The sequence below is a fragment of the Gallinula chloropus genome (assembly GCF_964237585.1).
Source record: "Gallinula chloropus genome assembly, chromosome: 2".
In the NCBI taxonomy this organism is placed as follows: Eukaryota; Metazoa; Chordata; class Aves; order Gruiformes; family Rallidae; genus Gallinula; species Gallinula chloropus.
Window position 1 is genome coordinate 107,031,901 of NC_140086.1, and position 27,280 is coordinate 107,059,180.

The 27,280-nt window shown below is 45.2% G+C and overlaps 3 protein-coding genes across 3 annotated transcripts; 2 read left to right on the forward strand and 1 right to left on the reverse strand.

The window, feature by feature from the left end:
- Positions 1–1,166: 1,166 nt before the first annotated feature.
- Positions 1,167–2,969, reverse strand: MRPL32 (mitochondrial ribosomal protein L32). Its single transcript, XM_084280216.1, has 3 exons — positions 2,825–2,969; positions 2,387–2,568; positions 1,167–1,813 (listed from the first exon to the last, which is right to left on the reverse strand). The coding sequence occupies exons 1-3, from the start codon at positions 2,946–2,948 to the stop codon at positions 1,559–1,561; spliced, it is 561 nt and encodes a 186-aa protein (XP_084136342.1). The 5' UTR covers positions 2,949–2,969; the 3' UTR covers positions 1,167–1,558.
- Positions 2,970–3,378: 409 nt separating this feature from the next.
- PSMA2 (proteasome 20S subunit alpha 2) lies at positions 3,379–9,938 on the forward strand. The gene is made up of 8 exons (XM_084260459.1): positions 3,379–3,429; positions 5,959–6,035; positions 6,673–6,805; positions 7,211–7,333; positions 7,743–7,824; positions 8,866–8,939; positions 9,383–9,440; positions 9,523–9,938. The coding sequence occupies exons 1-8, from the start codon at positions 3,389–3,391 to the stop codon at positions 9,637–9,639; spliced, it is 705 nt and encodes a 234-aa protein (XP_084116585.1). The 5' UTR covers positions 3,379–3,388; the 3' UTR covers positions 9,640–9,938.
- Positions 9,939–15,840: 5,902 nt separating this feature from the next.
- On the forward strand, positions 15,841–19,633 carry LOC311188533 (UPF0415 protein C7orf25 homolog). The gene is made up of 2 exons (XM_084259985.1): positions 15,841–15,926; positions 17,969–19,633. Exon 2 carries the CDS (start codon positions 17,985–17,987, stop codon positions 19,251–19,253), a length of 1,269 nt encoding a protein of 422 aa, XP_084116111.1. The 5' UTR covers positions 15,841–15,926; positions 17,969–17,984; the 3' UTR covers positions 19,254–19,633.
- The last annotated feature ends 7,647 nt before the right edge of the window (positions 19,634–27,280 follow it).

Genomic DNA, 27,280 nt, shown 5'->3' on the forward strand with positions numbered 1-27,280 from the left:
AATCTCACCTCCACTCTGTCAGCCTCCTCCCCTACAGCTCTGTCAAAATTAAGTCTTCCACTCTGTATGCCGCTTGCCATCTTTTATTTGCCTCAGTTCAGAGTAACTGAAAACCAGATATGACTGGAATCAATTCTGTTTGGAGAAATGAGAAAGAACTTCAGTTGTTTGCTTGGATACTGTCAACTAAATGGTATCAATTTACACCTGTCAGCTTTTGTTAGTCCTTTAGAGTATGGGGGAAATGTGACATCACTGCTATGTTGCCACTTTTGTGACCCTGAGAGAAGTCAAACTACAGGGAGGTACCTACTAAAACCCAACCTGTAGAAAGCCACAGAACAGTTCTCTATAAGCACAGCTCCCCAAACCAGGGCAGGACAGGAGCATATAGACTCAAGAAAACCAAAGGCTATCTAGCCAGGGGCAGGTGCATCTTTTGGCAGCAAATAGCTATTAGCCTGGCCAAGCTGTAATATCAAACAATACAGTTTCTATACTGGAATCCTAACATAAAATCAGGAACAGTCTTAATCTTAAACACAATGGTGCTTCTGGGTGGGTAAATCCAAAGTGAAAATCCACAGCTAGGTACTGTAATTGCACCACTGAGGACTACCAATGGACAGCAGAGCTGCCCCCTCTCTGTAGAAGACCCAAGACAGGAAGGCACTGCTGTTCTTTCTGGTTTTCCAAGCACACGCTGACCACCCAGGCTACTTAATCGCAATGGCTGCAAAGAATTGGCTTTGATCCTTGTCAAATCTATGGATTTCCATTCACCACATTTCAGTTTGTCATTTCACTCAAGAAATCAAGTGCACTTTGAAGAGGGGAAAAAAAAAAAAAAGGCCATATCCCTTTAAGACAGCAAATTACTTTGTACACTGGTAACAGCAAGGAACACTAAACCTTTGGTCCAGTACAGAAAAAGTGCAACTGCTGGGTGGCAACCACTGTTTTGTTCTAAACCAGGAATACCACTAACTATCTTAAAGGGTAGCATTGCAGAGACCTTCTGGCAAATTCTGTTAAGAGCCATGGAAAGAACCAAATAACTGTCCTCCCTTGTAAACATACTTTGTATCTAATGCACACTGGGTTTACGTTTCTTTTTCTCCCCCCCTGGAAAGCACAGCAGACAAAAGTAGAAGGCAGACTTCTCCAGGGAAACTTAACATACTTTATTTGAGATCCGTGAATGGTTTCTCTTTGTTTAAAAAAACTCCCACATTATTTACAAAACCAGCACAGAACATTGGCAAACAAATTATTCAGTGTACTGTACACGGATGCTGAAATCTAAGATAGATCTTGATTTTGCTTTGATTGTTGACTGCTGTGATGCATCACTGAGAAGCGTTTCCTGCTGTATGCTAAAGAAAGGGCACCTGACTTCAAAATCATACAGCACACCATGCACTCCAAAAGCAGGCTTCCCAAAAGTTCGTAGGTTTTCTGTACCAACATTGAGGGCGTGAAATGAGGAAGGTGTTCCTGAAAAATCACCATCCTTCTTGCTGTAGCAACTGTTTTTGTTAGCATTAGTTCTATAGCATCAATTTTGAACAAACCAAGACGGGCGCTTCCTGGCTCTTTCAATGATCCTCTTGCCTTCATCTTTTTCCGTGGGCTTTTCTCCATCGTAAAGGACAAGAGTCTCTACAGTGGGAGCATTAAATGGTCCTCCTTCCTTTTTATGCATTTCCATCCGTATCAGTCGAGTTTCTGCTTTGACCTTTGCATAGCAATAGCCACAAAGGATGTGCTTCTGTTTCAAGTTTCCACACTCAGGACACACATCTATGTTCGTCTAAAAAGACAGATGAAAACAGGAAATTTTGTAATTTGAACAACAGCAACAAAAGAAACAGGGAACAGTCACAAACTATTAAAAACATTAAGTACCAGAGACATTCAATAGCCTTTTCAAAATTTACTCTTTTATGTAATTTTTCTGTAATGTACTGCTATGTCAAATGCCTACTACTAAAACGACCTATGAAGTCGGTACCTAAATCATTACACCTGTTGATGTTTGGGAGACTAAAGGCCTACCGACTCTATTAGAGGCACAGAGAGCACAGACCTTTTCCATTTATACTAGCTGCTTTATTAAAATTTACCTTTTCTTTGACTTGCACCTTAAACTCTATTTAAACACAGACGAATGTACCTGCTACGCAGTATTTTGACAATTACACTGCCTTTTAAGCTTATTTATAAACAAATTCCAGCAAGTTTCTGCAGTCAGTATTGACGACCGCAACGATTCTTTAAAACAAGTGGGATGAAAAACAATGAATATAAATCTTACTATAATGGCACACTGGTTTGCCATTAACAACATAACTTGCAGTGAATAAGGTGGGAATCAGGTGGTTACCTTTACTTTGATAAGGTTTCGGGGGTTTCTCCGCCTGCAGCGGTTCACTTCAATGGTGCGCCTCTTCTTCGGCGCCGCCATCCACAAGATGCTATCCAGCAGGCTTGGCGCTTCACTGCTTTCGCCAGTGCCGCTTACTGGCTGCGGAAGGCAAACCGGAGCCTGGACAGCGAGTGCTGGTCCTGAAGGAAAAAGGAAAGGTTAATTCTTTACATTCACCCCCGAGTCACACCTGCGACCGGGGAAAGGCGGCACGGATGCTACTGCCACTCCCAAAGCGAGGGGATAAGAGCGGCCAGCGGCGCCTCCCGCCCCGCTCCCTCCCTGTCCCCAGAGCTGAGGGATCTCCTGCTCCTGTCACCTCCCTCGGCCGACCAACGGAACGAACGACCCCGACACCGCCCTGTCATTCAGCCGAGAGAACAGGCCGATACCCACCCCAGGGCGGGCTCTGGCCTCCGAAGAAACCTGGGAAGAGGCCGCGCTCCAGCCGCCCCCAGCAGCGCTGGAGGAGACCGCGAAGCCGCGGCAGCGGAGAGAAAACCACCACCAGAGCCGCCATAGCCCCACACAGACCCGCCAAGGCCTCGGAGGGGGAGGGGGAAGGGGAGGGGGGGGGGGGGGGGGGGGGGAGCGGTCTCTCACTCGAGTGCGCAGCGAGCATGCGCATCTGCCGCCATGCCTTCTGGGAAACCGAGTGCCCTGAGCGCTTTAAGGCGTAACAAGGACAGAGACTCGGACTCCAAGTCCCAGGAGCACTCTCGGCACCAGGAGGGTGGGGCGGCAAGGGCGCTCCGCGACTTCAGCGCCCAGCATGCCTCACCGCCTTCCTCTTCGCCAATTGAGTCCCTCGCGGGCCCGGCACTGCTTCCCGGTATGCTCTGCTACGCTTCGCCTCCCCGCCAATCAGCGTGCTAGCTGTGTCCTCGTGCAGGAAGCTGAGGGAGCGGCTGCGCCTGCGCAGAAGAAGCTGGTGAGGGGAGCGCAGGGGGTTGTTCCAAAATGGCGGAGCGCGGCTACAGCTTCTCCCTCACTACCTTCAGGTACCCGCGGGCCAGGGGCTGCGGGTCTGGGCTCTCTGTGGGTGGGCCGGCGGGAGAGGGGGAGGACGGCGCATGGCCTCCACGGAGCGGTCTTCCAGCGGCGGGGCAGGACGGAGCCGGGGGACTTTGCAGAGTCATCGCGTCCCCGGCGGGTGCGCGGAGCCCGGCCTGCGAGCGCTGCGTGGGGGGCGGCGGTGGCTGAGCGGGGGCGAAAGAGGCGTGGGGAAAGCGACCGGCATCAGGGGGCTTCTCATTTGCCTGAGGGGGGCACACGGCTGCCGCGAGTCTTGGTGAGCTGAGTGGCGGCAGGCGCTGGCGGAGATAAGAGGCGGGGGCTGAGGTGAGAGAGCCCCGGGGTCCCACCTGATCACTGCCGCTGACCTTGGGCCCAGCTGCAGTCGCTGTTCGTATCTTCTTCTTTTGCTGTAAATCACACTCACCGTGAGGTCTGTCTCTTCGCTGGTAGAGCCTCACAACGACCGCTCGGTGAGACGGTTTAGGAAACTTAGGATGTCCACACGCGCTTTAGGCTGGGTAGTTCATCTGAGTTAGCTGGAAATAAGGGATGATAGCTGAGCTATGGTGTATCGAATGCTTGCTTCAGAGCGAACTTTGAGGATACAGGAATGGAAATGAACCTTCAGATGAGTTATTTAAGTAGTTTATTTCTAGGGATTGCACTGTTGGGGTACCGTCTATTAAAGATATCGCTTAAGATTAATTCAGAGAAAATGAAATCACATTCCATTACATTTTTTAATTAAACTATCCAGGATAATATTGTACATAGAAAAAGAGAAATTGAATGCAAGAACTTCTGTGCTGCTTTTAATCTCAGAGCAGACTAACGCTGTGTAATTGTGAAGTAGATTACTAAAGGCTTGTTGCAGTTAAGGTAGTGAAGCAGTTTGCAATCTGACACCAGAAAAAGAATCTTCTTTGTGGATGGATGCAGCCAAATATGCCTGCTTTACTCAAGCGAGTTTTGTTCTTTGTTGGTTCTTGGAAATGGTCTCTTAAGGGAGTTTTACAGGCCTTCTGTACTGCGTGGAAGCACTACATGCTCTGAAACTCTAGAATCACTTAGGTTGGAAGAGACCTTGAACATCACTGAGTCCAACCACAGCCTAACCCTGCCTAGTCCACCTCTAAACCATGTCCCCAAGCACAACATCTACACGCCTTTTAAATACCTCCAGGGGTGGTGGCTCCACCACCTGCCTGGGCAGCCTGTTCCAATACTTGACTACCCTTTCAGTAAAGAAATTCTTTCTAATATCTAAGCTAAATCTCCCCTGGTGCAATTTGAAACCATTTCTTCTGGTCCTGTTGCTTGTTACCCGAGAGAAGAGACCGACCTACACCTCTCTATGCCTTCCTTGCAGGTAGTTGTAGAAAGCGATAAAGTGTCCCCTCAGCCTCCTTTTCTTAAGACTAAAAAGACTTGAAGACATTTGATTTTATAGTCATGTAAGAGAATACACTTACTTAAGCTTTACTACAGTCACCTGTTCTTTGCAGCAAGAATTACTTATTCTTAGTTTCTGGTTACTTTCAAAATACTTTACAAATGTTCTGTATATTTTAATAGTTCCTGCAGGAAACTGTTGTTCTGGTTTGCTGGCATTTTGCAGTGGAGGAGCTGGAGTTATTACTTTGTCACCTTTACACGCTAATTGATTATTGCTTTTTCTGCTGCCTCCAAGCACAGAGTGACATTGTTTCCTGTTTTACTTCAGCATGTATTGAAGCAGCAGTGTCTGAGATACAGCACTGAGAACTGATCCCACTTGCAAAGTCATTTGTCCATTGAGCGACTGTGCTGTCCCTTTCCCCCGGGCTTGAGGAGGGGGCCCTGGGTTCCCCTCATTCCGTGTGAATTACTTTGTCAGCCTGACCCCTGCTGCTCTTTTACAATGATTCCTTACTGGAATTACGTGGATCATTAAAACAAAATGCAGGAATACCTGGGGGTGGAACGGGAGCTGTTTCTACCTTGTGCCATTGACCTGATGTGTGCTTATGGGGCAGAAAGTGTTTTGCTCACACCTCTCAGCAGTGAATGTTGCTGTCTTCAGAACTTTTGCAAACTGCACGTATAATGTCATTTCAGTAGAACGTCATGACATGCTCTGAAGACTTTTCCACTGAGTTGAAAACTTTTTTTACACTGGTATAAAGTTGGAGAACAGACTTGTCCTCCTTCATCACTGCCCCGTCTGAGACACATTAACTTTCATCAGGGTTGTGGGCAGAGGTGCCCTGTGAGTACCCCAGTCGCAGCACTGTGTAGCAGTTTATTCGGCGTTGAACCAATCTTGTTCTTAATATTCGTAACAGCTGGAAGATTCGTGTTTTCTGTTGGGTTGTATTTGTTTTATGGTTTTGTTTTGGTTTTTAAATCTGATTATCTTATACTGATATGAGGTGTAAAGAGGTTTGAAAAAGCAAGTTAGCATCAGATTGTTGTAGGAAAGGTTTGAGCATATCGGAATTATGTTAGGCTCACTTCTGTGTTTCCCTTTTTAGTCCCTCTGGAAAACTTGTTCAGATTGAATATGCTTTGGCTGCAGTGGCTGCAGGAGCTCCATCGGTTGGGATTAAAGGTATGTTCAGAACACAACTACTTCAGTGAAGGATGCAGGATTCTGGGTATCATTTGAGAGAACTAAAATAATTTTGGACCACATACTGGCTCTTTTTCACCTCACATTCTGCTGCATATTTTGTTTTTATTTCAGTGGTTTTTCACATGTTTTAGTGGGTTTAATATTTTCTTTTTTTTTTCCTGCAACTTATTTTTTAAAGAAGGAAGGGAGCATAGAGCTAGCTCTGTGCTAGGAGAATTGCTTGGGTAATTTCGGAGATGCTCAGCTGGTAGAACTAAGCATCTTTACTTTTGACTGTTCCTGTCCCTTAAATAACTCCAGCTGTGTGTCCACATATATATATATATATATAAAGAAAAATGACGCACAATAATTGAACAGTTGAAGTAACTTTATGTGCTTCATAGTCTTTAGAATGGGATTATGGGAGCTGTATGACTAATTAAAATGAGAACTGATGTATTGGGTGGTTTCATCAAAGTATCTCTGTTTAACATGATTGTTAACTTGAAGGGCTTTTTAAAAAGTGAGGAACAAAGTTCTTTACAGTCTGACAGACCTGTTCTGTATTTTCACTGCTTTCCAGAAATTGAGTTTAGTATTAAAAAAATAAATAAATCCTGTTCCTTTCCAGCTGCAAATGGAGTGGTGCTGGCAACTGAGAAGAAGCAGAAATCCATTCTTTACGATGAAAGGAGTGTCCACAAAGTAGAACCAATTACCAAACATATAGGTTTAGTGTACAGCGGTATGGGTCCAGATTACAGGTACTAAAAATTTCTGTTTGGTTGCCATTTGGATGCATTTTTCATGCAAGAGATGCAAAAACCAGAAACAGATAGCAATTAGTTGTTTCTTTCTAAGTGTATAGCATAATATTATGCTATGTTACACTGGATTTGAAATGCACTTTTAAGTTTTTCTTAATATATTCAATACCTCGTGAAATAACCCTCTACCTGTAGGAGTGGGGAATGAACAGCAGTCTAATTCAACCTTAATTTCAGAGATTACTCAGTTGATAAATACGACCCAGCACGGTCCATGTTTTCTTATGTTGATGATGTTCAGATGTTTAACTCGGTAGCATAGTATTTATTATGACTTTTCAGTTCTAGTGGTAGCAACTAGTTGGAATTTCTTTAATGTACTACTTCTGCCTTTGTTTTCAGAGTACTTGTGCACAGAGCTCGGAAGCTGGCCCAGCAGTACTACTTGGTTTATCATGAGCCCATTCCAACAGCTCAGCTAGTACAGAGAATTGCATCTGTGATGCAGGAATACACGCAATCTGGGTATGTGGCTTTCAGAATTGTGAGGTTGCTTAGAAAAGTTATGTTGTTTCAGTGTCAGGAAGAACAGCTGCCCGGTCATGTGGGGGGAGCAGGGCTAGGTTTGGGGGTGTTCTGCATCAAAAAGGCAGTTAGTTTTGCAATAGAGAACGTCCACAGAGAGTGGGACAGAGAACAGTGCTAACTGGCAGCAGGGGAGATAGGGTCTTCATGTCTTGCCAACACCCCTGTCAGACAAGGCAGCATGCTTTGGTTTTGTACTCTTGGGTCGACTAGTCATTCCTGATCGCAGCTCTGGGCTGGTGGGAAGCATTTTGGAGGGAAGAATTTATTCACCATTGTTTTTCACCGAATAAATTTTAAATATCAACTGTGTGGGTTGTTGGGGTTTTTTTCTTCTCTCTGCCTGCAGTGGTGTTCGTCCCTTTGGTGTCTCACTGCTAATATGTGGCTGGAATGAAGGGCGGCCGTACTTATTTCAGTCGGATCCATCTGTAAGTTTATGGTTTAAAATTCAGATCCTTTTACGGGACATCTAAAACTTTGTATGTGCAGAGCTGGAATAAAAGATTTAACATGGCTTCAGAAATCAGAATGAGTCCATTTCAGGAGGCTCAGGGTGCAAACCTGGATCATTTGGATCCTGTGTGTTCCTGTACTGCTTGAGGGAAGGCAGTTGGTTTTGAGGGAGATCACCGCCCCTTTTCATCCCTTCCCACCTAGTTGGTAGTGACAGCAAGAGTGGCATTCTGCAGCAGGTATCAGGAAAGAAAATAATAATTAACTGCTTATGCTACCAAATAGTTGTTCCCTAAACTGGAGAGCAGTTAGGCCAGACTCTGTTGGGTTATGAAATATAATGCCTGTGCTTTAGAAGTTAATGGCAGTGGGTAATTTCAGTGAGTTTTTGCACTGCACTTCTTACATGTGCATCAAAGGGTAGTTTTTGAGATCTAATATTTACATCAAACAAAAAATGTGGTCACCATAGTGATCTTTGATAAGCTTCAGAAATTTGAATTAATACCTGATGTTCATATGTAAAAAGCAAAATGCAGGTGTCATGTGAGGCATAGTACTGCTCTTCATGCCAGAGGAGAGAACAGAAGTGATGGCTAAATATCCTCATAGTAGCTAAGATAAATCAGATGGCTGATTTGCAATAAGCTGTTTACATTACTTCATCTTAAAAAAGAAGATTATGTGGAGCGAACCTTGGGAGATCTGACTGTATTCATTCTCAAGGGCAAAAGTACTATTTGTTTTTAAGGAATCCCAAATTAAGAACTATGCTAATGGCTTCTTAAATTGATCTTTCAAAGTAGTGGGTGGATGAAAATAGGTGGGACCGTATACAATTTTTTGGTACGTTTTCACAGCATGTGTTTCTCTATCAAACTAGTCTGAACGTGTCCCCAAATAGACTCCTATAATCTCAGAATATTCCATGTTTCCCTAATTGCTAGCAAGTAATTGCATGGGTACTGTTTGACTTAGGTTTGGCAAAACAATTCAATAGATTGTTGCTTTTACAGGGAGCTTACTTTGCTTGGAAAGCAACAGCAATGGGAAAAAATTACGTCAATGGGAAAACATTCCTTGAGAAAAGGTAAAGTATTTGATGCTTGTCTGGAGGACACCATCTGATTTGCTCAGGTTCCATGCAGAACAGCCAGACAAAAAATTGCTCATTTTCAGTTTATCAGAACAAAATTTTGAAATACTTAAGGTATAATGTTTCCAGTTCACTTACCTACACGTGGTGGACATTTGCTTTATTTAAAGTCCAACTTTTTGTGTTTATGGAGAATTATTTCAATGCAATAAACATTACAGTCAAGGTATTTGCATAAATTGTTCTATATATATATTTGTCGCTAGGAAAAGTAGTGAATTTCTTTTATATATAAATAATAACTTTGACTGTCAATATCATAGTGCTTCCAATAGTCTTTGTATGAGGAATAGGAAGATTTTAGTAGAGCTGGAGTTCTTAGAGACTCTTGGATTTAGAAAGATGTTTGTCCCATGCTGAAATACTTCTGTTTACAGATACAATGAAGATTTGGAGCTTGAGGATGCTATTCATACAGCTATCTTAACACTAAAGGTTAGCAAAATATTTAAGAAATAAGAAACTTACTGTAGTGACAACACTGATATGATTGACTGAACTGTATTTTCTTTAACAGGAGAGCTTTGAAGGGCAGATGACAGAAGACAACATTGAAGTTGGCATCTGTAACGAAGCTGGTTTTAGGAGGCTCACTCCAACTGAGGTTAAGGACTACCTGGCTGCAATAGCCTAGTAGAAACCGAGCTAGACTGTGTGATTCACACAAAGGTCTTTTTAATTTTGGCTACTTAAATGTTTTTGTTTGCAGTTTTTGCATACTTATTTCTACATGGATTGTCTGACAGATTTTTAAATGTAATGGGTGCAAATGCAACAGTCCTAGTATTGTAATACATGGAATCTTATTACAGGTATACTTTCCCTTGATACATGAAATCTTTGTACACAAAATACTGTACAAAATGTAAACTTAGAATGACAGCTTGAAAAAGGCTAAAGAATAAAATTTGAAGGCCACTGTTTTGGGGGAAAGTGTCTGCGTCTCTTTAATCCTAAGCTTGTTTTATCTGCATAAAGCTGAGATTTCAGTGCCTGTGGCTGAGGAAGCAGAATTTCCCACATTCATATCACGTTAGCCTTGATTTTTAACTTTTGAGTGGACAAAATATTTTTTTTTCACTTTGGAATGTTGTTTATATTTTAAGTAACTTCCACAAATGATTTTATCTGCTGTAAAAGATCATGTACCTTCACAAAGAGGCCGAACAGTCTTCCATTTCAGGTGTGAACTGTGATCTACTTGAGCATCTTTGTTCTTGACTCTCTTGGTCTTTGTGTCTCAAGAACTTGTTTTCTATTACTCCGGCCCTAAAATTGCACTTTTTCAACCCTGAAATATTGTTAGAAACAATTAAAGTAATAACTCCTCCTGAAAACTAAACACATTTATCTCCATCAGTAAAAATCAGCAGGATTTTTTGGACTTTTCAGAAAGCTGCTTGGTAAGATTCCAGGGGAGGCAGCCCTGGAGGGCAAAGGAGCCCAGGAAGGTTGGATGCTCCTCAAGAAGGAACTCCTGTTGGCACAGGAACAGGCTCTCCCAGTCTGTCAGAAGAGGAGTTGGCGAGGCAGGGAGCCAGCTTGGCTGAGTAGGGAGATCCAGGAAGATACCAGGAAAAAGAGGGAAAAATACGAGCTTTGGAAAAAGGGGCAGGTGTCTTGGCGTGACTACAGGGATGTAGTAAGATAATGTAGAGAGAAAGTCAGAAGGGCTAAAGCCCAACTGGAACTCAGACTGGCCACCTCTACGAAAGATAATAAGTCCTTCTGTAGATATATTAACAGTAAAAGGAGGGTCAAGGAGAATCTGCAGCTCTTATTTGATGCAGGGGGAACATAAGTGACAAGGGCTGAGGACAACGCTGAGGTACTTAATTCCTTCCTTACCTCAGTCTTTAATAGTACAGTAGGATATTCCCTGAGTATTCATCCTCATGAGCTGGCTGACAGGGAGAGGAAGCAGAACAAAGCTCCTGTGATTCAGGGGGAAGTAATTAGTCACCCACAAGTCAATGGGGCTGGATGGGACCCACCTGAGGGTACTGAGATAGCTGGCAGATGTGCTAGCCAAACCCCTTTCCATGATCTATCAGCAATCCTGGCAGACTGGGGAAGTTCCACTAGACTGGAGGCTGGCAGATGTTGCACCTATGTACAAGAAAGGTTGGAAGGAGGATCCAGGGAACTACAACCCTGTCAGTCTGACCTCAGTCCCGGGGAAGATCATGCAGAGGGTCACCTTGGGAGCTATCATGCAGCACATGCATGATGGCCAGGGGATCAGGCCCAGTCAACATGGGTTTACAAAAGGTAGATCTTGTCAAACTAACCTGATCACCTTCTATAACAAGGTGACCCGCTTAATGGACAAGGGGAAGGCTGTGGATGTGGTCTACCTGGACTTCAGTAAAGCCTTTGACACGGTTTCTCACAGCATTCTGACTGAGAAACTGGCTGCCACTGGCCTGGACAGGTGGACCCTCAGCTGGGTTAAAAATTGGCTGGATGGACGGGCCCAAAGGGTGGTGGTGAATGGAACCAAATCCAGCTGGAGGCCAGTCACAAGTGGCGTCCCCCAGTCACAAGTGGCTCAGTCCCGGGTCTGGTCTTATTCAACATCTTTATCAATGACATCGATGAAGGGATTGATGCTCCCTCAGTAAGTTTGCAGATGACACTAAACTAGGAGGAAATGTTGATCTGCCTGAGGGTAGGGAGGCTCTTCAGAGGGATCTGAATAGGCTGGACCGATGGGCTGAGACCAACTGGATGAAGTTTAACAAGGCCAAGTGTAGAGTGCTGCACATGGGACATAACAACCCCATGCAGCACTACAGGCTTGGGGGAGACTGGCTGGAGAGCTGTCAGGCGGTGAAGGACCTGAGGGTGTTGGTTGACTGCCAACTGAATATGAGTCAGCAGCGTGCCCAGGTGGCCAGGAAAGCCAATGGCATCTTGGCTTGTATCATAAATAGTGTGGCCAGTAGGTCTAGGGAGGTAATTGTGCCCCTGTACTCGGCATTGGTGAGGCCACACCTTGAGTACTGTGAGCAGTTCTGGGCTCCCCACCATAAAAATGACATTGAGGTCCTTGAGCAAGTGCAGAGAAGGGCAACCAGGCTGGTGAAGGGGCTGGAGGGAAAATCCTATGAGAAGCAGCTGAGGGAGCTGGGGCTGTTTAGCCTGGAGAAGAGGAGGCTGAGGGGAGACCTTATCACCACCTACAACTACCTGAAGGGAGGTTGTCGAGAGATGGTCAATAGTCACTTCAGCCAGGTGACAGGAGATAGGACAAGGGAAAATGGCTGTGCCAGGGCAGCTTCAGATTAGATGTTAGGAAAAAAGACTTGCCAGGGCCTGGAACAGGCTGCCCAGGGAGGTGGTTGAGTCACCTTCCCTGGATGTGTTTTAAAAAAGGGTAGATGAGGTACTTAAGGATATGGTCTCGATGATCTTAAAGGTCTTTTCCAATCTTGTAATTCTGATTCTGTGATTCTTTAATTACTTTATCCCTCAAACTGTGCTGTTTTTCAACTTGCAAGATAACTGTATATGCAGTAATGAAAAGAACACAATTTATGCTTTGCAGCTTTTACAGGTGCAGAACTAGGTGCTTTATTCTTGTGTGTGGGTGTCTGTATTGATAACATTTGTTACGTGTGTAGAGTCCTTCAGGTTATATAGAAACACAAAATTTACCTTAAAAGAGCCAGGAGAGACGTGTACTTTATTTTTCAGCAGAAATAACCTGGTCTGTGGCCATTTAAGTAACTGTTTGCAGATTATTTCAAAAACAAAAATTAGTCTCCTAAAATGTTGATAATGAATGGGGAGCAACAGCTGGATCCCTCTGCTTTACTAAGCACATATGGAAGCAGCCTGATTCGGTGACATGTTAGTCAGCCCTAAATAACAAAGGCAATATATAGAGTATGAGTTAGTCCACAGAAAGTAGTGTATAAACTAATCAATCTGTTCTTGTGAATGTCTGTCTTCTGATGTTTTATGTTATCATTAGGTAAATAAGAATTTGTGAAGCATGCCATAAGTGAAGTTTTATTTCCTAATGTCAGAAATAAAAGCTGTGTCCAAATGGTATGTTAAGACTTAGTCCAGATCACTTTTTGAGTATTTTACTCTGAGAACCTGTTCATGCCCTGATTATTCTTCTGGAGACAATGAGCAGCTAGGGACAAACTGGAGGCTTTAAAGATCCAGCAACATAAGTTTTCAGAATCATTTGGAGAAGCAGAATGCTACTTGAATATTCATACACATACAGCTGGCTTTATTTAAAAGAATTTCATATTTGAAAAAAATGCAGCTAGGTATGTCAGAAAATGTTTAGCATGAGCTGTAGTAGCCTAGTTGCCTCCTCCACTAAAAACAGTTGATCACTGAAGAACACCATATGGAAGGTAGTTGAAACCAAAGCAATGTCAAATAAATTATACTCTCACTTTCCAGATGGTAACAATGGGGCAAACAAAAAACAGTTTCAGAGTTTGGAGGGTGTGGTTTGCATTTTGATTTGGGTTTGTGTGTTTGGTTTTTTTTTTAAATAATTGAACAACTTTCATCTCTGTAGAATTTTACTCATTTTTTACAGGTGGTGAAGGGAAATGAAAAAACTTATCTTCCATCTTTTCCTGTGGTTTAAAGTGTAGTAACTGTTGTGTGCATTCTAGAGGAAGTGTTGTGCTCTGAGTAAGGAAAGCGCTGCCTTTCACATATCTGATAACTGGTGTAAAGGTTGAGGGGATTTTTGCCCAGCCCCCAGTCTGTTAGGATGACAGACAACCATTACCACATGGGGTAATTGTACTGAAGTGTCTATGTCCTGGTTTCAGCTGAGATAATTTTCTTCACAATAGCTAGTATGACTTTGGTTGGCGTCTGGTGTCCAGCCAGGGCCAAAGCATGACACAGGCAGACCTTTATATTACACTGTTCTAATGGGAAAGGTGGTGAGATTTGGAGTATGAGTTGTGAGGTTTTTTTAAACTGCTTAATGCTACTTTGAAGAAAATCATTGCCGTATTCAGGTGATGGCACGCCTGGAATATTAGCGAAATTTTAGCATTTAAAGGGACTCTCTAAATTGCTGGGAACTATTCTACATCTTTTTTCATTCAAAACCCTTAGAAATAGTAATTTTGAGATATATTTCTCAAATAAAATCACTTCGGGAGTGAGAGATACTAGAGCAATCGAGTAGCAAATTACATGGCCGTTGTAATTTTCAAAAGGTGCAATTTTTATAGTTAATGTATTAGCTTTGCTCATGTTTTGTAAAACAACTTACTGAATAAAGTGTAGTTGGGGGAATAAAGTGGAGAAACACTGTTCACTTGTGAGAAATGACGAATGACAAGCTTGATGACTTAAGCTGACCAAGAACTATGACTTCATTTATCTTGCTCCCAATGGAGCCATTTGGAAGGAGAGGGAGGGATATTGGTCACTTAAAGTAGGTAATGCTCTTGTTTTACAGGTCCTGGAAGATTATCTGCTCTGAGGAGCTCTGGGTAGTGATCTGAGGGTATAGAATCACGATTACGTATGTAGTGTAGTATAGGAATTGATCTGAGGGTATAGAATCACGATTATGTATGTAGTGTAGTATAATTATGGAGAGCAGCTCTTGCTCAGCTAGGTAATTATGTGGAACAGCTTGTGAAGGAGAAGGGGAGTCTTTTTTCCTTTTCCATAGCAAAGGGATTATTTGTGAAGGCCTTGTACTATCTCAAGGAGAAGATAAAAGAGCAAGAACTCGAGGATGGAATAATATCCATCCCGTTACCTCTTTATTAAAGAAAACAGGTGGCTGATAAAGGACATGAATTGTGTTCGTAGACCTCGTTACTGGAGGAAAACGGATAGTTAACAAGGCCATAAATTAGTTCAGACTGATAAGAACACTGCAAGCTTGCAAGACCAGCACATTCCAGGCGAAAGGTGAAAAGTACATCGTGAGGAGGACTTGGGGCCTTCCTCCCAAGGACCACCAAAGACCCTTGCCCACAATTTTTGGAAGAAACTGCGCAATCGCAAAGGACTGATAAGCTGATTAGCATAAAAAGCGAGAGTAGGCGGGTTTAGGTAATGAATATGTATCGGCGTTAATTGAATATTCATCGTCTCGTCGTATAAATATGGGATGGTTTTGTTACTCCGGGTGTGCACGCTTGTGGTGGAGAGATCGCCTGTGCACCCAGCGCTGAATAAACATACCTACTTTATAACTTTAGAGTTACAGAGTCTATTTTCTGCACGTCAGTAGTGTGACACCTCTGGGAACGCAAAATTTCCTTGGGCTTTATTTAACTCATAGGGTTGGGATCTGGGAACAGTACCACCATTTCATGAGGTCATGTGCACAACGTGATGCAAGACAGAGGTGCAGTAAGCTCCTTACGAGTTGCTTTGGCTTACTGTTGCTTTGCAGAACCCTGTGAAGTAGCTTAGTCGAGTAAAGGCAAGTCTCCCTTGCTGCAGCACGGAGAGAGGCTGGAGGCGATGGAGATGCCCACGGCTTGCGAGCAGGCAGCAACCTGGGGCAGGCAAGGAGAATGCTCGCTCACGCTTGGCAGTGAAAGGTTTATTAAAGCCCGGTTTTGTTGTTTTTACCCCACAGACTCAACGTGGAGAGCCACAGCTGCTACCTGATGAAGTTCAAGCCCCAGGCTCACTTGCCTCTGCCCCGCCTGACCTACTGGCTTCGCTGCTTTCCGGGGTAACCCACCCCCCCATGCGTTTGAGGCCCTCCGTGACCGAGTGCAGCCACGCCGTGGAGCAGAGCCAGGCCAGGCGGACTGAAGCCGGCGGCGAGGCGGGTGCAGCGCCTGTCCCCGCCCGGCGGCCCCGGGGGAGGTGCCGGGCCGAGCCACGCCGCGCCACGCCACGCCGGGCCGCATCCCCCCAGCTGCCCGGGTGAAAGGCTGCGGCCGCCGCCGCGTTGTGAGTACGGGCTGCGGCGCGGGGGGGACGGCGGACGGGAGGGAGCGGAGCCCGGGCGTGCCCGGAGAGGCGAGGTGGGCGCCGGCTTGTCACGCCCGCATGGTGACGGGGCGGCGGGGATGGGGGAAGCGAGGACACAGCTCCCCCCGCCCACTGTGTCGGGCGGGGGCGAGGCCGGGGCTGCGGCCGTGGCTGCCCGCCGCCCGCCGGCTCTGCCGGGAGGGGATGGGGGCGAACGCCGTGGGCATCCTGCCCTTACCCAACATGGCGCCGCGACCTCCACTAGCGTCACTCTCACGTGATGGGGGAGCGACGTGAAGGTGGGGGCAGCCGGCGGGCGGGGCCGGGCCGGGGCAGCCGGCGGGCGGGGCCGGGCCGGGCCAGCCGAGGCGGCCCTGTAGGCGAAGGACAGGGGGTCGGGCGACGCCTGTGCGCAGCTGCCGAAGGGAGTGGGGCGAGGGGCCGCGCTCTGACCCTGGCGGGCGCCTCCGAGTATCGGGCGCATCCTGCACGCCTGGGGATGGTTGTTCCCGCCGGTCCTGTCTGTGCATGAGCCGGGTGGATCTCCGGGCGGCTGCTGCCCTCAGCCGTGTGTGTGTGTGTGTGTGTGTGTGTGAGGGGCTCTGTGCGCCACCGCCTCGCTGTGCGGGGCGGCTCTCCCCCCGCGGCCCGGCGGGTGACGGCGAGGCCGCCTCGCAGGTGTGCTGGCAAGTGGCTGGGTTTGTGGGCTTAACGCCCGCTGAACAGCTGGCACCAGCCCTTTTCTGATACAAGTGGCAGTTGCTGTGGTGAGAGGTGCCGGTGGGGAGCAGGACTGGCTTCACTGGCTGCCTCTGGCCCTGAAGGGAGTCAGCAGGCCGCGTTGGGGGACGTTGGTCTTTTCAGTTGGTAATAAGGAGGAGACTGTGGCAGTGTTGGCCCTTAACCGGTCCCGTAGCAGTTAACCGTTGACTTACTAGAACTTGGGTTTAACCTGTGGGTGACTTCGGCTCCTTGACACCAGGCTCCATGGTTACACTGGCAGAGCCGGCTATGGCATTGCTGTACATTGCTGCTTGTTTTCAGCCGAAGCTCCGTTTGTCTTGCCCTTTAATACCAGTTTGCTTCAACGTGCAGCTTAGCTAAGAAGTACAGGAACACGTGTTTAATCCTTTTTTGCCCCCAGCTACAATTTCACTCTTCGTAGCAGCTCTTTACTTCTTGTCATGAAGAAAAACAAATATTGCACTGTTAACTTTTGTATTGAATCTTACATTTTTTGAGTCCATCCCACGTTCATTTCAGTAATTCCTATTGCACTTTCTCAGGGAGACGTACGGGAGTACTACAGGTGCGGAGGAATAGACTCACTGGATGCAGCACAGTAAATCTTCAGCAGAACTAGAAAAGTGAGATTTTAAGATCCTTCTGGCTTAAGAATTGGGAAGCGTAGTCTGATGTGATGCTGTATAATGTTGGAACTTTACTAGGAGGTTGTATAGTTTAATATGAAAGCTGGAGAGGACAGAGGTGTGCTACCCATAATTACAAAAAAACAAGGGTTGTGTTAAAATACTTAAAGGGAGCCAGACTTCACAGTTTTTATATAAGTATGCATGGTAGCTAGCTTTTGTTTTTAAATAATAATTGAGGTGAAAGGGAGAGGCAGGATTTTCTCATGGCATTAACAGGATTTCTAACTTGGCTCTTTGCAAATGAGCTCTGAGGGTTGAGATCTCTCTAAGCGACTAACTCAGCGAAGAGCTCACCTGTTGGGGGGTGGGGTGGGAGGGTGGAGGGGAGGCTTGAATGCCGCTGTTCTCCCTCGCTGAGAACTGACAACTTCTGAGGCTATGGGATGGATACACAGAGGCGAAGGAAAGGAATTGAATTCTTCGGTGGGACTTGTTTTGAGGTTCCTTGTGGTTGTGCTTTACAGTACCAGTAGCTGTTGAACTAAATCTACTGCAAAACTGCAGTGTGCACTGTTGGAAAGAACACTTTTGATTGTCTTTATTCTTGACCACTCAATAACAAATTTATCTTTTGCTTTCGCTTGATAGGAATAATGTTTCCAACATGTCTGTGCAGTCACTGCTTTGTGAAAGAATTGCCGTTGCCAAAGAATTGATCCAGAGAGCAGAAGCCCTTTCCAAGTCACAGAAAAGGAGAATAGAAGGTGGGGCAAAACTATGTGGCAAACTGAAGGCTGAGCTAAACTTCTTGCACAAGGTGGAGGCAGGGAAGGTGGCCATTAAAGAATCCCATCTTCAGAGTACAAACCTTACCCACCTCCAAGCCATTATTCAGTCAGCAGAGAACCTGGAGGATGTTGTCAGTGTCCTCCATGTCTTTACTTATGAAGACAGGTTTGGAGACAAACAGACACTGGTGGTAGATGTTGTCGCAAACGGAGGTCACACATGGGTGAAGGCCATCGGTCGGAAGGCCGAGGCCCTGCACAATATCTGGCTGGGGAGAGGTCAGTATGGTGACAAGAGCGTTATTGAGCAGGCAGAGGACTTCCTACAAGCAAGCCGTCAGCAGCCAGTGGAGTACAGCAACCCCCACATAATCTTTGCATTCTACAACAGCGTGTCCAGTCCTATGGCAGAGAGACTCAAGGAGATGGGAATATCTGTGCGAGGAGACATTGTGGCTGTGAACTTGCTGGTGGAGCCATCTACGGGAAACCAGCACCTTAGTGCCAGTGAATCAGATGAAGAAGGCCCAGAGCTCCTGCAGGTGACCAGAGTGGACCGGGAGAACTTAGTGGCCAGCATCGCTTTTCCCACCCAGATCAAAGTAAACGTGTGCAATAGAGTGAACTTGGACATAACTACCTTAATAACCTATGTCTCTGCCCTCAGCTATGGTGGCTGCTACTTCGTCTTCAAGGAGAAAGTGCTAACGGAGCAAGCAGCCCAAGAGAGGAGGGAAAGAGTCCTGCCTCAGCTGGAACAGTTCATGGAGGGGAAGGAGCTCTTTGCCTGCGAATCTGCTGTCAGAGATTTTCAGTCCATCTTGGAAACGCTGGGAGGACCTGGGGAGAAGGAGCGCGCTGCGCTGCTTATCGAAAGAATTAATGTGGTGCCAGATCAGCCGTCCGACCGTGCCTTAGGACTGGTGGCTAGTTCGAAGATCAATGGTCGCTCTCTTACCATTTTTGGGACAGGAGACACTTTAAAAGCCATCACCATGACCGCAAACAGCGGTTTTGTGAGGGCAGCAGCTAACCAGGGGGTCAAGTTCAGTGTTTTTGTCCATCAGCCGCGAGCACTGACAGAAAGCAAAGAGTCTGTTGCCACACCTTTACCAAAGAGCTGCCCACCTGACAATGGGCTGTAAGTCATATGACGAGATCATCAGTGAAATTATAGCAGGTGCTGCCGTGGAGGCATTTTGAGAAACCCAAGAAACCCAAAAGTACAGTTTTAGGCATGTATCAGGGAAAAGAGTAACTGTAGAAGTGGAAAGGTTCCTTGAGGGACTTGCAAAACCTTTACTCAGTCCTTAGGCTTTTATTTTGTTCAGCTGACCATTTATTTATTTGCTAAAGTAACAAGATCTCCGTGAAAAATGTTAAGTGGCTTATAGTATATTAATTGTATCTATCCCTATTAAAAAGTTCAGTTAAAGTACAGTTGCCATTGTGCCCTTCTTGTTTATGTCCTGTTTAGAGAAATTACATTCAGCACCTTAGACTTAAGATTTCTGTGGAACTTAATTCTTTCTTTCACCTGTCCTATTGAACTGAATTCTTTGTTGTTTCAGAGGTACCTTGTGTAGAGAGGTATGCCTTTTTGGGTTTATGCTGTTTTGTGAAGACATGACTGGTAGCCATGAACCAACTTAGGCCTGCTTTCTGTTACTGCAAGGAGCCTCTGTATGCGTAAACAGCTGGAATTGGGCAACAGCTTTACATTTCACAGAAAAACTTGATTGAAACTGGAGTTTATTGGCACTAATCTGTTGTCACTCTTGGGCTAAAATGGACAGCCAGTGGTAGCAGACCTTGAATGCAAATCTGTTCCCCTTTTCTCTTAGCCCTTGCCCAAATGTCAAGCCATCACAGCGAGAGGCTTCTGGTGACAGAATCCTTCTAAACTGAACCAGCACCCAGGAAGGTTTTGATGCGAGTGAACTCTGCTGAGGAACCATGGTGAACTTGGCTCTGCTGCTTGTGGGTTACCTGACACAAAGTCTCACTGAGGTTCTTGAGTGTTGGCATGGTGGAGGTTTGTTGGGGTATGTTACTGGCTAGCTTGCCTTACAGTGGAGAACAGCTTTTTCACTGGTGTTAAAATTGCTGGTTTTATTCAAAGTGTAGAACAAACAAGAATTTATGTTTGGTTTTGTTTTTTTTTTTCAGGAGGGAGTTGCTGTTTTAGAAGTCTTTCTAATGTTTTTCTGTATGCTGTAATGGCAGTGCTTGCTGTTTGCTTATAATTTGCATCATGTTCCTAATGGAAAAATACTGAGATGTCAGAAAGAAGCTCTTTGCGCTGAGCTGTACCTTTTCTCAGGTCAGTGAGAGAGATACCCGTTGAAAATTTTATAGGCTGTTGTTTGACCAAGATAGTGTTATTATTCAGCTTATAGTTCAGGTAGAGTGTATTCCCCTTGCCTCTTGCCACTCTAAATTTCCTCCTACAGTACACAGTAGCTGCAGTGGAGTTGGCACCAGTACCTACATGCTGCATATCTTTACGTGTAACTTAACAGTGTGGGGGGGAAGTCTGTCACCTTACCCTCATTTCTCCTGGCAGCTGAGGTAGCTCATGGGTTTTAACTGAGATGGGTGGAACTGGAATTTGGGGTTTGCTGCTTCAGCAGACAGTCTGGTACCTGCCAGTTTCACAGGACTGCCTCTGTGAGTTGTTCCAACAAAGCATCTAGCTTGTTCCTGCAGTCTTAACACTGCGCAACAAAAATCTCATGGCAGGATACATCCCCACTGTGTCCATTAATTTTCCTGAAAGTTCTCCTGAAGGGAAAGGAGGACCAGTACAGTGAAACAGTATAAATCACGTGTTGGCTGTGCTGCAGAAATGCAAGTCTGCCTGAGTAGTTGACAGCGCAAACTTTGTCTTACGGCAGCTTAGGGAGATAGTGCTTTATCATGGCCTGATGGATTTACTAGAGCACAACCACAGATGTTCCTGAAATGTTGCAGGGCTATAAACAGCTGGTAGGAGAAGTGCCTTTCACTTCTGCCAGGAGAGCTCTTACTCTGGACATTCATGTGATCTTTCCTCTGCAGTAGGTGTGGGAGATGCTGTCTGTGGAGAACAAAAAACAGCTCTGTGTCTCAAAACTCTGTTGCTGCTTGGTAGCAGAAGTCCTGAAAGCAGGTGCAAGAAAGCTAGTGAGAAATTTAAGAACAAACAGGGGAGAGCAGGGTTCTCTTGGTGTGCGACTCAGAGGTTTAAAAGCTGAGGTCCCAACAGGCAGTTGAATCATAGAATGGCATGGGTTGGAAGGGACCCCAAGGATCATAGAGCTCCAACCCCCCTGCCACAGGCGGGGCCCCCAACCTCCAGCCTGGATCTACACAAGGTTGCCCAGGGCCCCATCCAACCTGGCCTTGAACACCTCCAGGGATGGGGAATCCACTACTTCTCTGGGCAGCCTGTTCCAGCACCTCACCACTCTCTCTGTAAAAAACATCCCCCTATTATCTAATCTAAACCTTCCTTCCTTTAGTTTTAATCCATTCCCCTTTGTCCTGCCATTGTCTACCCTTTATAAAAGTTGAATCCCCTCCTGTTTGTATGCTCCCTTCAGGTTCTGGAAGGCTGCAATGAGGTCCCCCTGCAGCCTTCTCTTCTCTAGGCTGAACAAGCCCAGCTCCCCCAACCTCTCTTTGTAGGGGAGGTGTTCCAGCCCTCTAATCATCCTTGTGGCCCTCCTCTGAACCCTCTCCACAGTTCCACATCTTTCTTGTATTGGGGGCCCCAGACCTGGACACAGTACTCCAGATGGGGCCTCACAAGGGCAGAGTAGAGAGGGACAATCACCTCTGCTGGCCACCCCTCTTCTGATGGAGCCCAGGATACCATTGGCCTTGCGAGCTGCAAGAGCACACTGCTGGCTTATGTTAAGTTTCTCATCCTCCAGAATCCCCAGGTCCTTCTCAGCAAGGCTACTCTCAAGGAGCTCTTCTCCCAGTCTGTATCTATGTCTGGGATTCTTCCAGCCCAAGTGCAAGACCTTACACTTGTCAGTGTTGAACCTCATTAGGTTCACCCAGGCCCACCTTTCCAGCCTGTCAAGATCCCTCTGGATGGCTTCCTTTCCTTCTGTTGTGTCAACCACACCATTCTGCTTGGTGTCATCTGCAAACTTGCTGAAGGTGCACTCAACTCCATCATCGAAGATACATTTAGAGGCACCCACATTTGTAGATGGTGGGTGACCCAGAGAAATTAGGGAGAAGTAAGGAACCCCTCTGTGTTGCCTAGACGAGAAGTGGGTGAGCTCTGTTTGCTGTATTTCTATGTTCTTGCAGAGCTAGCTGACTTCCTTTGTACCGATAGTTTCGTAACTACGTTAAATGGAACTCGGTTTAAAAGCCTCTGTATCTGGAGCCATCATGGTGATTTACTTTGTTACCAGTCACTTTTGCCCAACACAGGATTTGTCACTGAATTAATTTTCTTTCTCTTGCCAATTTCTACCAATCATATGAGCAATATTTTACGAATAAAAAGCTGTAGAAATTACCTGCATGCCATTGTCTGTCTTGAGAGGGTTTCATTGTTACTTCGTGTCTCTCTGTTGCCCAGTGCAATAAAAAGCTCAGAATATGGGTGTTCTGGGGGGTTTTGGTTTGTTTTCAAGGTTTGGGGATTTTAAGCTATTTTTACCTTCAGTGTTTGGTTGAGTTTTCTTGGCTTATTGGTCAAACAGAAGTGCAACGCTGGCAGACTGTAAGTATTGCTTTATAAGATGAAACCTGAAACTGAATGCTTGCTTGTGTGGTGGGTTGACCCAGGTTGGAGGGCAGATGGAACCAAAGTGTGTTTTGATTGTAATATTTGGTGGCTTTTGTATTGCCTTCTAAAGGTGTTGGTGATCTACATATATAAACTAGTCTTCTGGTTTAATGCATTTAGATAGCTTCTACTTAATTTTAAAAATGGGGGATTAGAGGTCAGACTTCCCTAATTTATGACTTTACAAACGAGTAATTGGAAGATACCAAATTATGTTTGAAATTAAGTTGAAAAAAAAAAAAGTAAATCCAAGACTGCTTATCCTTTTCTTCAGTATCACACAACTGCTCTGTCTGCACTATCCCAGGCACCTGAGGGTATTGGAGACATCCCTGTTGCTGCAATGGATTTTCTTTGGTTATTTTTTTCCAAGATATTTTTCAGCATTAAATTCCTAGATGAAGATGGATTCCTAGACTGTTTTTTGGAGAACCTTGTTCTTCTATCATTTTTATTTTACATTATCTCTGTCTGGTTCCATATAGTCTCTGAGAAGAGCCAGCACCTCTGTTCTGCGCAGCACTCAGCCTGCACTCTTTGTTCCAACAGTCAGAACGCCAAACAAGGACAGCCATGATTCATGCCAGGCAGTGGAAGGCACCTGGGTATTATATGAGAAGTAAGTAAGTAAGTTAAGCTGTTAATACATTCATGTTTCTAATTTGTCTTCTATAGTTTTGTCAAAAGAAAACTTTATTTTTGGACAAAGCTGCGGTATGCTCCTCACTGTTGTTCTGGCTGGCAAAGATTGCAGAGAAATTACTTGTTTTCATGGCTCATGGGTACATGACACACACTCAGAGGTAGTTTTGTGCGTTGCAGCTGTGTAAAAGTGTTTTTTTTCTTTGGTAGGTTAGTGGGCTAAAGGGTGGTTCGTGTTTCACACTGATGCCCTTCTCTGATGATGCCTTCAGCAGACTTAACACAGTCTGACAAAGTCTTTTGGAGCTTGTCTGAAAATAAATTTCGAGCCCTGTTCCTAGTCCTGAGAACTAAACGTAGCTTGGTTACAGTAGTAAGAAACCCAAGCATCAGTTGTTTGAAATAAACTTGAGAGGAGACGTAGGAAAAAAAATACTCTAAATCTTTTGTTGTTGTTATTGTTGTTAAAGTGGAGCAAGGAGAGGATTTACAATAATACTAAAGCATGTAGTTGCAATGACATTCTTTATTTTAGGTTATTATGCAAGCAGAACAGCACAGGTCACCTGTGATCTAATCAACCTGGTAAAATAAGCAAGAATTAGATGCGGTTCTTGAAGAGAAGGCTACGGTTACGGTTTTCCTGCGAGCTGTAGTTTTCCTGCTCCACCACCCAGCTTTCTGCAGACACCGTGTGTGAGTTTCACCTTTTGTGGTGAAATCAGCTCTGCAGGTACATGTGGCTGTTGCTTTTCCATCCAGATCTAAAGCTGCAGTTTATTCTAAAGTAAAAACAAAGAGTGAATGTAAAATTACTACACTTGTGTGACACAACTGCTTGTAATTGTGACTGGGGGTTTGCAAATTGTTTCTGAAGTTCCATGGTGTTCAAATGATTGTGTCTACATAAACTATTGTAAAGAACAAGAAAACAAACGAGACCCCACCTCCTCAAGCTGTCTTTGTTCAGAAGATACTTCTGTACTTTTAAAAGATGCTCACGCATAATAACTTACATAATAGAAACCCCAAACAACCCAAACCTCCAAAAACCCCGAAGTGACAAAGTCACCACCAACAAAAACCCCTCAAACCCCTAAACAAAAGAAAAGCAAAAGAATTAACAATGCCTGATAATGAAGCTGCTTCCCATTATTCATTAATGAGGCTCAGTGCATGATAAAGCAGCTCACTGTGGTAATGAGAGATGGAGAACCAGGGCACAGAAATTGACGCTGTAGTATAAGGTACCAAAATCCAGGGATTAGAGAAGTGAAGACCATGAGAGCTTGATAGTACTTTTTCCCTTTACTGAAGCATTAGAGGTCTCTACACTGCCCTGACGATAACAGTAGTGAAGGTGATAGTTTACAGTGAGCTCGGGAGATGCTACTGCAGCGCTTCTGTGTTATGTCTATGGTAGAAGTGCTGACTAATTTCAGGCATTGCTCCATTTTCTGAAATAACTCTGCAAATGATACTGTAATTGCCAGCTTTCCTAGCACAGGCATAGACCTAAATGCTCTTGAAGTAAGTGGGAGAAACGGAGCAAACAAACGTTACAAAGGTAATAGTTTCAAGATAAAACACTCCCAAAAGATGAGGCAGCTGATGTAAGCAAGAGGAAAGGAATATGGAAGGCTAAGTCTGTTCAACTGTCTTGCTAGCCATAGGTAGAAGCATGGCAGGAACTAGTGAGGATGAGGGGGGAAAGTAGCTCTTCGGTGTATGCCCTCTCTCTATGCTCTGTGTGTGCTCTGCTGTGAGCTCTGGAGAAGCTGCTGATAGCTCTGAGGGACGAAGGGCAGAGCCTTGAAATGTAACACTGTTTGAGATGAAATCTTTGGGTGTCCTTACGGGTCTTGCTCCATGGTATGACACGTACTCTGCTGGTTTGCAGTCACAGAATTTCTGACTCCTGTTCAGGGTTTGTTTTGTTTTTTTTTTTCTGTAGAGGAAAATATGGCCCATCTTTATAGAGATGAGGTAGACCTCAGTGAAATGTCACTCAGGCAGACCACAGGCCTTCAGAACAGAGAAACTCCACCATATAAATCTGGTTTTGGTTTTTGGTTGGGTGTTTTTTCCACAGTAAGAATGTGCATTATAAGCCAGCATTAACTAAGTCCACAAAAGAAACCTCTTTCATAGAGCGGGGAGGTGCAACCTCCTTACATCACATGTAGCTGTAAAATGCACTCATTTATATCTTGCCTTTCTCTCCATTACTAGCGATTTGTTTACGTTTTTGGAACGAGAAGAAGAGCAGAAGGTGGCTAGATCTCTGGCCTGACAGAAACAGACTAGAAGGAAAAGCAGTATTCCCCATTAATGAAGGAAATGTAGGAGCACTGGAGTAGCAAAACGGAGATAACAAATGACATGGACAATCAAAGACAAAGTAGGTCTTACCAGACATGTAAGTGGTTGACTGCTGGGTTGATTCTTTGCTTGGCTCCACACTTGTCTCCACACTTGGCTTAGGAGTGGATTCAGTACTCGGCTCACCACTCAGCTCCCAAGTGGCTTCTTCCCCTTCTTGCACGCCAGTGTTCCCAACTTGCTCTGTGCCTTCCTCCTTGTGTGGGTCTCTGCTGTAGTCCAGGGGGAGCTCTGTGCTTGGTTGCATGCTGGCATCTCGGCGTTGCTCCACACTTGTCTCTTCAAGTAGAGGAGTAACAGTGATACCTAAAGATAAAATGAAAGGAATTTACATGGATGAGAAGGATGGTTTATAAAGCCAAGTTCCTTCTAGGGACATTTAAACATATGCATAGTTGCTTTTACAGATCAAAGAGCCGAAGTAGGAATTTGAAGAGTGTGAAAAAAATGAATCTAGGTATAAGAACACTCTAGAATGTCTTTATTTCAAATTGACAGAGATTGATTTGCCAGTTTGTTTTTGACTCACCTTGTGCCTTTAACAGATTGACCAGAATCAGAGCCAGCAGTGCTGAAAGGACTGTCATCTTTTTCAGCATGGTTACTTCAACGCTACGTTAAGCACGAGCGTTTGGAATGAAACTTGAAGTAGGTAGTGGACAGAAAGCCCTGGGTATTTAAAGGCAAGCTCATACCTCTGTGTCCTTTGGCATCTTCCTGAAAATAACAGGTTTCAAAACCCAAGTTGCATTCTCAAAATGAATTTAGGGCCTGTCAGGGGCTGTGATCAGTCAGTCCCTGCCCCTTGCTACAGGGTGAGATAACCTTTACTGGAAGCAGTAAAGGACATAGGGAGCAGCGAGGTGGGGCAGTGGTGCCCCAGACTGCAGCAGCGCTGATAGTGGCGTCACTGCGTGCCTCTGGCAATGCTGGTTTCCCCAGGCAAACCATCCGGTTGGGTTTGAATGAGGACCTTCAAAAATCCTTTCATATGACACTTGACAAGTTGAACGTGCCTCACAGTAACAGGTGAAAGGTGAAGTGTGGCTGAAAGATGTGCAGCTGGCAGTGTGAAAGAAAGGAGATGTTTTGGTCAGAGCTGGGTGAGCGTTTCACTGGGGAGCCTGCCCTTTCCCCCTGTTGAGAACTTGTGTGCTTGTGCTCGTGTGGGTCCAGCCTGTGATATCTCAGGCAGCACCTCAGCCCCAACGCGATGCCTTTGAAAGCTTGGACAGAACCACAGAAACCTCCAGAGAGGAGCCAGCTCCTTCGTGCACAAAGCACAACGTGTTGTTCAAAAAGGGCCATTTCTGACGCAGAAAAGATGCTCTGTTTGCATGGATGCAGTTCCCC

Bases quoted from the DNA above. Each gene is read 5' to 3' on its own strand.
- LOC311188533 (XM_084259985.1), top strand. From the start codon at position 17,985: ATGTCTGTGCAGTCACTGCTTTGTGAAAGAATTGCCGTTGCCAAAGAA.
- MRPL32 (XM_084280216.1), bottom strand. From the start codon at position 2,948: ATGGCGGCTCTGGTGGTGGTTTTCTCTCCGCTGCCGCGGCTTCGCGGT. The intron at 2,569-2,824 runs GTGGGTATCGGC...TTTTTCCTTCAG, and splicing joins AGGCCAGAGCCCGCCCTGGG to GACCAGCACTCGCTGTCCAG. The intron at 1,814-2,386 runs GTAACCACCTGA...CTGTCTTTTTAG, and splicing joins GAAACCTTATCAAAGTAAAG to ACGAACATAGATGTGTGTCC.
- PSMA2 (XM_084260459.1), top strand. From the start codon at position 3,389: ATGGCGGAGCGCGGCTACAGCTTCTCCCTCACTACCTTCAG. The intron at 6,036-6,672 runs GTATGTTCAGAA...GTTCCTTTCCAG, and splicing joins TCCATCGGTTGGGATTAAAG to CTGCAAATGGAGTGGTGCTG. The intron at 8,940-9,382 runs GTAAAGTATTTG...TTCTGTTTACAG, and splicing joins AAAACATTCCTTGAGAAAAG to ATACAATGAAGATTTGGAGC.